Below are 10699 nucleotides of genomic sequence, written 5' to 3' on the forward strand. Positions count from 1 at the left end.
CTTTCAAGTTCCTCAGCCTTGATGACAATTTCTGAGGCTCAAACGGGACCAAATGGAAGCGGCAATTCAGAACTTCTTGGACAGGACTTTGGGACTCTGTGAAGGCCACTTGCCACCGCCACCTTACTAGACTGAGGGAGAAGGCTCTTTGACTCTTCGTCCTTTATTTCCTGGAAAGACGCTGTGAGGGAAGGTTCTGCACGTGGGAAGCAGAGCGTCCAGAGACACAACCCTGGCACCCTCTTTCCTGGGACATGCTGGGTTGGCAACTGCCTCGGGTACCATTTCCCTGCCTTGCTCTGTCCCACGCAATGTACGACAGCATATACATGCACACCAACATACTTGAACCCACTCATGGGTGCCCATATGGACACCTGCACATGTACATGCCCACCTGTGCACACACTTGGGTTGCTTGCCAGGCCTGCCAAGTTGAGTGACTTGTGCTCTCTGCTAAATTGTACATCGGACCCCTCGCCAGATGATGGCTCTGGTCGCCCGGCCTGCTGTTGTCTTCATGCAGGCACATTGGCAGATGCTGCCACTCATCTAGGTTGTCTGGGAAGCTGGCTGCACCTTCACTAAGAAGCCCACTTAAGGAGCTGGATCCATAGCACAGTGGGGAGGCCATTTGCCTTGCTGGGCTTGATCCCCAGCATACCACATGGCCTCAAGCACTGCTAGTAGTAATTCCTGAGTGTAGAGCCAGGATAACCTGAGTATTGCCGTGTGTGATTCCCCCCAAGCAAAACAAAACAAAAGGAAGCCCACTTAGGACTCGGTGGGCGATGCTGGTGTTTGAGGCCCTGAACCCTTAGATGTGCTCTGTCTGGTCAACTGGTCGTGTGTGTGTGTGTGTGTGTGTGTGTGTGTGTGTGTGTGTGTGTGTGTGTGTGTGTAACCCACGTGTGTGGTGGAGATGATGACTGGAGCTGGGCTCTGGGCACCTCAGGTATGGTCTGGTCTGCTGGCTGTGCTGTGGATGGCACAGGCGCGAGGGCTGTGGGCTTTCAGGTGTAATTGGTCTGTTGGCTGCTGCTTGTGATTTGTCATATGCCTCCCATATGTGAAGTGTAGACAGCTTGTGGGGTACAGGGGCGAGTGAGGTCGCAACGAGTCTTTGGAGGATTTTCCCAAACTAATGAGACTTGAAAGTGTGGCAGTGCCTGGTGTGGTGGCTGGTGGGGTCCCTTGAACAGTGTGTGTTCAGGAAGCCCCAAAACCCGTCCCTGATGTGTATGACCAAGGGGTGGGTGTACCCTGGAGCCAAGGGCAGCGCTACCCTCCCCCATGCCTCTGTCTTCTGGAGTGGGGGAGGGTTATGTGGCTGCACCCACAGGGCCACTGTAGGAGTGGCTAGGGTCTGATGAATAGTGCATCTCATCCAAGGGCACCTGCTTACTGTCCTGCTGAGCCTGGCCACCTGACTGCCCATCTTGCATCCCCATTCCCCAAGGGAATGCCAAGACCCACAGTGGGGGCCATTGTCACATGGGCACAAAGGTGGATGATGGGCCTGCAGGACATGGCCACATACTTGGTGCTCTGAAGGTGGACAGTGTTCTGCTGGTCTGAGAAGCGATTGGCTGCGCACAATGCCCCATCAACCAGGGCCTGCATCAGTGGCAGTGCGGCCAGTGTGGGGCTCTGCCTGGCTTGTACCGGGGATAGTGTCTGGTCAGGACATCACTGCATGTGGCTGTGGCTGGGGTCACAAGTGCCCCGAAATGGGCCAGCACAAGGGGGTCACATTTGAACCGACTGCCAGAACCCCACTTGCTCCCCAGAATCCATCATGTTTCTGACCATTGTGTCAACATTCCAGAATTATCTTTTGGTAGCAGGAGCGGCAGAGGGGACAGGTAGGGCAAGGGGAGGTGTACCCCACGGTGAAGTCTTCGAGGGCCAGCAGGCAGGTGTGGTGGAACAGGTGTGAGCACGACAGCAGGGCTGTGGCACGGCTGGTCCCTGGCACCTGGAGTGGGCCCAGACAGATGGTGCACTCGGAGCTCTCCCGCTGCAGTGCCTGCCAGACAAGGCTGCATCAGTGCAGCCCAACATGGCATGGCTGTCCCGCATCCCTGGGCATTTCCTTTTCAGGAGCTTCTCAGGGCGGACCTATCTGCCACCTGCAGGTCCGTTTTGCCCGAGGTCACCACCCGCACAGAGTCCCACTGCAGAGGACAGGGCTGGCTTGCTCACCTGTGCCTGGATCCGCTCCCAGTCCTGCCCTGATAGCTCATGGACCCATGACTCCTCCAGCTGCTGCAGGATGCCGCGGTTCAGGGCCAGGCAGTGCTCCACTTCCGAGAGCAGCTCATCCACATTGGTTTGGTAGGAGCGCAGCAGGCGCTGGCTCAGCTCTGTGAACTGGATGGGCCGCACCTGTGAGCCACACTGACAGGGCCATCACTGCCTCCATGACATCTTTGCTTCAGAGGCCCTTGGAGCACAGGGGTACAGATACCTAGGACTTTAGCTTCTGTCCTAATGCTTACCTTCCCCGACACTCACCCAGGCTGGCCCGGACACCCAGGCCTCCAAGGCTGCAGTCAGCAAAGACATGTTTGCTGCCCACAAACAGAGGAGAATCCAGTTTTATGTGCCATGGCCCCATCTCCTGGCCAGTGTTCCCTGGGGTAGCCCATAACTGAGCCATGATCACTGTCCCTGCAATCTGCAGATTCTGTCCCAGAGCCATGGTTTTAGCAGATATTGTTGGTAAATTCATCATCTGCTTGAAATGGTTGTCACATCCTCATTGTGTGGTTCTGAGAGTCAAAACCCACTGCGTTGGGCCTCGGACACCCCTAAGAAGTGACTGTCCACTGGAAACAGATACCTGCTGGATACACACACTACCCATCTAGACAGTCAGCTTCTAGGATGATCTAGTCCAGGACAGTCCTTTGCAGTTTTGGTTGGAGCTGACCAGCCCTGGGCTCTTAGTCTACGAGTCCAGCCCTCCCAGGTCGCTGTGACAATGGCTTGTCTTGCCACCTGCAGTGAAGCCTAGGACAGAAGGAGCCTGATTGGGCAAATGTGAACAGGAATGCCAAGGCACGATCAGTTAGCCCAGGACTGTACCAAGCAAGGATCATGTCAGTCCTGCAGGGTCCTTCACAGAACCTTCTAGAAGGGATACGGTGGCTGGCTGAGCCCTCAGAACTGGTGTGGGTTCATGTTTACATGGGCAGTAGAATCAGGGAGGACACAGATGGCCCTTGGTTGCATCTTTTACCTCCTCTCCGACCCCCAGGAAGCCAGTCGGTGTCGGTCCTGGCCATGACTGGGGCAGCCAGTAGGGCCCCATGACCTCTGCATGCCCGCGTCCGCTAGCTCCCTCCCCCAGCCCGTCTGCAGGGCAGCAAATCGCTTCCTAATGTGTTGACTCACGGCCCCCTCTGCGGGCAAGTGAAAAGCTTGGAATTTACGGCATATCAGTTGGATCCGTTGATAAGCTTTTACAGGTTTAATATCCGTCCCTGCTCGGTGCTCGGAGCCACTTGACGTTAGCAACAGAATGTTTGCCATCTCCGGTGCGATAAAGGAAGCCGGTGCTAAGCAAACTCTGTGGCCATTACGCTATTTGAGGAGATGTAAACTCGACAAAAGCCCCAGAAACCTCCTGCGGGGGGCTGGGGCAGCTCCCGAGTCATCTCAAGGACAAAGTGCTGGGGTCTTGGGCCGGAGGAGAGGGGACACTGCACCTAGGAGCCAAGCAGCAGAGAAAGGCCACACCGGCTCAACAACTGCTGCAGACCCACCTCGGGCGACCCCAGTGCTGCCGCATGACCAGGCGGGCACTCCCAGTGGCCTCTGTCGCCTTTGATCTTGGATGGGGCCCTGCTCAGTTCTCCCCTCCTCCTGCAGTCTCTCTCTCAGGGCAGAGATAGGTCCGCCCTCTGTGCTGGCCTTCTGGCGGGGAGCCTGGGGAGTCACTGTGCGGCACCCATGGATGTGGGAGCACCACTGACCGGCAGGTCCTCTGGCTTGGCAGTTTGGGCAGGCACTTCCCTGCTTGTTCCTGTGAATCCCTCCTGCCACTCTCGCCACTTTTGGTGGCACCCCTGGATGATTCCCAGGCTGCCCCCCCACCCCCCAGTCAGGCATTCGTGGGCATCCATCAGCCCACTGGAGGTTATGGCGCTACAGAATGCACGCCAATGGGCCAGTGACCCAGTTTAGAGCCCTGACCCTCAGAGAGAAGGGGGGGTGAGGCTGTGGTGTTTCACGCTGCCCGGTTTGCTGTGAGGACAGGCCAGGGCTAGACAGGAAGCTGAGAGCAGCCAGTGAGTATCTGGAACTGGGCATGTAGATATGGGTAGCGGGCAGCAGAGGGGGACCCACCTGTGCCTCTGCAGGAGGACACTGTTGTGTGGCCCAGCCATGTTCCCAGCTAGCACCTGGGAAGGCTGCGAACATGGTTTCTCCTGAAACTAAGTTCCAAGTGCATGCAAGGCCATGAACCTGGGGCATGGGAGCACATGTGAGCTGCTGTCCTGCCCTCCCCAGCTGGGTACCCCAGGCCTGGAAGACTCCAGCTCTGGCCGCTCGGGCTCTGTCCTGCAGCAGATACGGCCGGTGTTTCTTGATGGTGAATCCAGCTCTGCCAAACCGGGGCATCTGGCCTGGCCTGGTATAGCTCGTGCCGCAGATTGGGGACAGGGGTTACATTGTCTGTGGGGAGCCCAGTATGGGCCACAGCCCCTCAGTCCAGACCCCAGCAAGTAGTTAAGAAGCCATTTTGTCTTCCCTATACCTGGGCCTGCCATGGGGAGTCTGGCTGGTGGTCTCTGGCCTTGTTTACGCTCCAGGCAGATGCTCCCTGCTCAACCCCGCTGCTGCATACGTCTGCCCACAGCCCCTCACGATCCCCACCCTGTCCTCCTGGCACTGAGCCAGCCTCGTGTAGTGGCTTTGGGCCTACCTTGTCTTCAAAGAACTTCCGGCGCAACACTGGGTCTGAGGGTGGCACGATGCGCCTCAGGTGCTGGTACCACCTCCTCACCACGTGCCCCCTCCAGCATGCCTGGATCCTGTGGGAGTGGCACAGCCTCGACCCGCAGCTATGTCCCCATTGCCCTGCCCGTGGGGACCCTGGGCCCCTCCAGCATGCCTGGATCCTGTGGGAGTGGATGTCCCCATTGCCCGTGTCCCCTCTGGCTGTCCCCACCGCATGGGGACTCTGGGGGCTGCATGGTGCAAGCGAGAGCAGGCTGCTCCCCTAAAGGGCCACTGGACGTTCCTGGGCCCTCAGGTGCTGTACTGCCTGCAGGAATCCCAGCAGCCTCACCTGCTCACACACCTAGTAGCACACCAGGAAGCAAACTTGGTCACAAACTTGCTCACACAGTCACACACCTGGTGGCGCACTTCGCCCTGAAGAGCTGGGCCGCATCGTGAATCAGACGCGTCTCGTACTGGTCCTTGCGGCACAGGGGGCAACTCTTCTTATTGGTGAACTTCTCAAAGGCCTGGAGACATGCCTGCAGGGGTCGGGAGGGGGGGGCTCATCCTGCCTCTTCCCTGCCCTCAGTGAACCTCAGGGCATTTACTTCTCCAACCCCATATCACAAGGGGTGAGGGGTCCCTGGAGCAGCCACAGACTGGGGTGGAGGGGGGCTCACCCTGTGAAACACGTGGGAACAGGACAGCAGCACCTGTGGACAGAGTGAGCGAGTGAGTTAGTTAAGCTTATGGGGCCCAGGCCAGTCCCGGCCCTGGCTGGCTGTGGTGCAGAGGTGTGTGCTGGGGTGGGGTGGGGTGGGGGGGGACACTGGGCTGTTCCATAGCCTCCTGCTTCCAGGGGCTTGCTCAGGCAGGCCCTCATAGGAGGCCACAGGCCAAGGGTCCAGAGCTCAGCTTCAGGGAGACACTGTGTCATGGGTCGGTCTGTCCCTTCCTCACGGACACAAAGCCCTATCCTGTATGTGCAGGTTTGTCCCTGCCCAGCCCAGCTCCTGCTGCAAGGATGCCTGGACCAAAAGGGTCCTCTGCAGAGCCAGCAGGGCTGGGCAGGGCTGGGCAGGGCTGGGCAGGGCAGAGGCCTCCTTCAGGAACCTTCCCCCTCCCCAGGCCAGCTAAGGGTTTGGGGCTGGGTCAGTTAGGTTGTCAGATGCATCTGCCTCTTCCTTTTATAAATGGCCAGAGGCCCAGAAGTGCTAGGCATAGAAGCAGCTGGCAGTATCTGCTGTGGTGGGCATTGCTGGGTGTGGCCTTGACAAAGAATCCAATCAAGTCAGTGCTGGCCCATGTGTCTGGGATACCTGAGGCCCAGAACCCAGGACTCAACTGCGCTCTGCCGCCCCCCAGGGGCCACTTGGGCTCTTGGGACGCACCTGGGGCTTCAGCTCAAACTCCTCCCTGCAGATCGGACATGGGCGCTTCGAGTCGCCCTCAACCACAGACCTTTGCTTCACCTGCTCCCAGCTGGCAGGCGACAGCGGTGGAGGTGGTGGGGACAGTAGCCCCAGCTTCTGTGCTGTGGTGGGAACACAGGGTGGGCTGGATGGTCAGTGGGCTCTGTCCATTCCCAGTACGCCCTGTGGAGCACTCAAGAGGCTGTTGTCTTAGGGCCCCAGGTGGTCTCCGCAACCCAAGTCCACCTCTGCTGAGAGAAGCGCCAGCCCTCAGCAGGCAAGTGACTTCTGGGAAGAAGGAGCATCGGGGGCCCTGCCTGTGTGCTTTGGCCTGCTGCCCCCGAGATTCCCGTGGAGACACGGGGGCCACACTCAGCCCAAGGGGATTGGTTAGGGCTGGGGTCAGGACCAGGGATCAGGGTCAGGGGTTATGGTCAGGATTGGGGATCAGGGATCTGAGTTAAGATCAGGGATAAAGGTCAGAATGGGGTTCAGGGCCAGGGTTCGGTTCAGAGATCAAGGATTAGGATCAGGTCAGGATTGGGGATCACGGAGCCCGAGTTAGGATCATGGATTAGGGTCAGGAATCTGGTACAGGGGCAAGAGTTAAGGTTGAGGAACGGGCAGGAGCAGGTATCTGGGCCAGAATCAGGGTCAGGGCAAGCCTGACCGAGTGCTCTTCAGTCTGTTCCCAGGGTAAAAGAGAGAGTGTCACAGCTTGCACAAGGGTCAGCAGGAGACTTGTCTTTTCACGCCCCCCCTCAGTCCCACATATGCTCTCGCACTCATTCTTACAGACATGGGACCTGTTGCACTGGGGAGGTGGGAGTAGACCCCCATGGAGGAGGATTAAGGCAGAGGGAGATGCAGCCAGTCCCCCTCAGCTGCCCTGGGAAGGTGTGGGGAGTCACTTTGCATACCCAGGGACAGCGGGGGCCGTCTGGGGTACAGCACGGCCTCTGTCTCTGTCTCTGGATGGGCCGTGGGCAGGGGCCGCACACTTCTCCGCAGCCCCGTATCCACCACGGCTTTCGCATTCCTCCGCAGGGCCTTGAGGGTGGCCTGGTCCCTCCGTGTCTGTTCCTGGGTCTGGGCCTGGGGAGCCACGGAGAGGCCCTGCAGCTGCAGGTCCTGTACGATGTGGTCCTGCAGGGCGGCTGCCATCACCGCCAAGGGCTCCTGCTTTGGTGAAGGGTGCTGTGGGGCCACAAACACAGCAATCTGAACTTCTAGAGCCAAGCCTGTGTCCCTGTGTCACTGCAGAGCTAGGGCACATGTCATAGGGCCCTGAAATGCATGTTCCCTCCTCAGGCCGCCCAACCAGCCACCTTCAGGAGGACTTGGATGAAGCAAGGCGCTGGGTAAATAGCACTTGTCTTGGGGGAGAAAATCTTGCAATGATGCATCTGCTTTGTGGTGAGTAGGGAACGAGGCCCCGTGCTAGATGCAGACCCATGTTCTGGTGTGAGGCAGAGGGGGTGCAGGGCCGACTCTTCTCTGTTAGAATCTGACCTGCGCAGGAGTCACCGAGGTACGAGCAGCTCACCTTGTTTCGGAGCATTTAGAAGCTGGGCAGTTCCCCTCACATGCCGCAGTGCACAGCCTTTAATTCTGCAGAGAAAGGCAGAGTCAGCATCGACCAAAGTCCTCTGGAGGCGTCGGAAGAGGTAGAGACCTACACACTGTCCCGTAGGCTATCCCACCAGCCCAGCCAGCAGGGCCAAGCAAAGGGCATCCCTGGAAACTGAATTCAGGGCAGGACTCAGGGTGGGGACTAGCGGCACTTGAGGTCCAGCCTGGGGAACAAAGGAGGGGTCATTCTCTTGTCTGTGGTCAGTTTACTCCCTTATCCTGCTAGGCTCGAGAATGAATACATAGACATAACGTGTGTGGGACTGGATGAAGCGCCTTTGGCCCTGGTAAAATGGGGCCCCTCACTGGGGTGCCTCTTGAAATGTCTGTCTGGTCCTCATTTCAGCTCCTAGGCTCGCGGGAGAATCGGGAGGCATCCAGAACACCTAGGATACAGCTCACGGGGCCCTCAAATGCGTGCTCCTTCCTCGGGCCACCCAACCGGCAACCTTCAGGAGGTTGACATGGCTCTGGATACCTAAACTTATCATGGGCAGAGACAATTGCAAGAATGCCTGCGCTTCCAGAAGCAGCAGTGAATCGCCAGCGGCAATTCCCAGGTGGGCTTGTGGGGCCTCCTTGCTCAGAACCAAGTTAATCCCCACCAAGACCAAGGGACAGCTGCTTGGTGCTGGGGTAGAAGCAGGGAGACACGGCAGAGACGGAGAGACGGCGCTCACAGCCCTCCCGCTCTTGGCAGGACCGGTGGGAGCCAGAGGCTCTTGTTCTGTGTCTCCTATTTTATTGGCCCGACAACGGGCTTGGGTGTCAGGCCTCGAACCAGGCGGTGTCCACTGCCCTGTCCTTCTCCGCTTCCATTCCAGTGCCGGCAAAGCACAGCAGACGTCCCGGCCAGCAGGACGGACACCGAAGCTGCCACTGAAGAAGAGCCGACCCCGGAGAGCAGAGTGTCCGTCTTTCGGAGTAAGGCTGGAAACAGTCCCGGACAGTAGTAGAGGGACTCTTACTCCGTGAGCAGCAAACAGGGCCGTGACTGGTCACTCGGAGCATGGGCCAGTGGCAGCACACGGAGGTGGGTCCCGAGTGGGGGCTTGTTGCCGATGGGGCGGGTGGCGGATCGGTGATGGCACCCGCCAGACCTGGCCTGGACCCTTCTAGAAGCACCTCCGCTTGCTGAGAGGTCCGGGGTGGGGCCACATGCCGACCGGCTGCATGGCCTGGCCACGTCGTACTGGACCGACGCTAAGGTCCCACTCAGGCCCCAGCCCAGGACCCGAGGACACGCCCATGGCGAAGCCCCGCCCCAGAACCTCTTGGACACGCCCACAGTGCCGCTCAGACACGCCCCCAACGAGGCTCCTCCCGGACACGCCCACGACGAAGTTCCGCCCCAGAACCTCTCAGACACGCCCACAGCGACGCTCAGACACGCCCCAACGAGGCTCCTCCAGGACACGCCCCCAACGAAGCCCCGCCCCGGGACCCCCGCGGACACGCCCACAGCGACGCTCAGACACGCCCCCAACAAGGTTCCGCCCGGACACGCCCACAGCGAAGCCCCGCCCCAGAACCGCTCGGGCACGCCCCCGACGAGACTCCGCCCCAGACACGCCCACAACACCGCTAGGCCCGGACCCTCAAGGACACGCCCACAATAGAGCTCAGACACGCCCCCAGCGAGGCTCTGCCCCAGACATGCCCACAACAAAGCCGGGCCCAGGCCCCCTTGACACGCCCACAACGAAGCCCCGCCCCGGAACCTCTCGGACACGCCCCCGACGAGGCTCCGCCCAGACACCCACAATAACGCTCAGACACGCCCCCAGGAAGGCTCCGCCCAGGCACGCCCACAACGAAGCCGGGCCCAGGCCCCTTGACACGCCCACAGCGAGGCTCCGCCCCGGACACGCCCACAACGAAGCCCCGCCCCAGACCGTCTCGGACACGCCCGCGACGAGGCTCCGCCCAGACACGCCCATAACGAAGCCCCGCCCCGGGACCCCGCGGACACGCCCACGACGAGGCTCCGCCCCGAAGCTCCGCCCCGAAGCCCCGCCGGGCCGCAGGCATCGCGGCGCCGAGGCGTGCACAGGCTGTCCCTTCCCGGCCGAGCACCCACCGCGTCCGTTGGGCGGCTCCACGTTGCCTAGGACCGACCGCCCCGCGCATGCCCGCCGGGCCCTCTGTCCGCGCACGCGCCGCGAGCCCGCGCGCCTCGGCCTGGGCCTGGGCCTGGGCCTCGGCCCGCCCCGCGCTCCCGTCCCGTGGCCTGGCACCTGGGCGCCGGGCCTTTCCTTGGGCAGCCGGGAAGGCCTGCAAGAGTGACCCTGAAGCGCAGAGCGGGGGACTCGGCGCGCCTCAGGGCTGACGCCTGGCTCTGCACGCAGGGATCAAGCCTGGCAGACGCGGGACCCGTGGGATGCTGGGGATGGAACCCAGGCCGGCTGTCTGTCGGCTTCCCTCCTGCCCTGGCTCAGCCCGAACCTAAGCACCGGGGGGTGGGGCTGCCCAGCTGTGTCGCTCTGTGCTCTCTTGCAGCTCCCGAGGGTTGAGGGTCCATGTCCAGCCACTGGCCTTGGTCACCACTTGCCCCCTGGGCCCCCCCGGGGCTTGCCCAGAAGGTCCGATGCGCTTCCCCAGTGGCTCACAGCCCTTCCTGTCACTGCCTCCCATGGGTGTGGGTTAGCCCCTGTGGATCCTCCTCTGGGCTGGGACTCCTCCCCCCCACCCCCGGCTGCAGT

At 60.6% G+C, this 10699-nt stretch overlaps 1 protein-coding gene across 1 annotated transcript; it reads right to left on the reverse strand.

Annotated features, from left to right (window-relative positions):
* Positions 1 to 1816: 1816 nt before the first annotated feature.
* On the reverse strand, positions 1817 to 7944 carry RNF32 (ring finger protein 32). Its single transcript, XM_049785299.1, has 8 exons — positions 7912 to 7944; positions 7286 to 7562; positions 6345 to 6487; positions 5634 to 5666; positions 5368 to 5492; positions 4934 to 5042; positions 2206 to 2373; positions 1817 to 2029 (listed from the first exon to the last, which is right to left on the reverse strand). Exons 1-8 carry the CDS (start codon positions 7924 to 7926, stop codon positions 1817 to 1819), a joined length of 1083 nt encoding a protein of 360 aa, XP_049641256.1. The 5' UTR covers positions 7927 to 7944.
* Positions 7945 to 10699: the final 2755 nt, after the last annotated feature.

Source organism: Suncus etruscus, chromosome 13, assembly GCF_024139225.1.
Source record: "Suncus etruscus isolate mSunEtr1 chromosome 13, mSunEtr1.pri.cur, whole genome shotgun sequence".
Classification (NCBI taxonomy): domain Eukaryota; kingdom Metazoa; phylum Chordata; class Mammalia; order Eulipotyphla; family Soricidae; genus Suncus; species Suncus etruscus.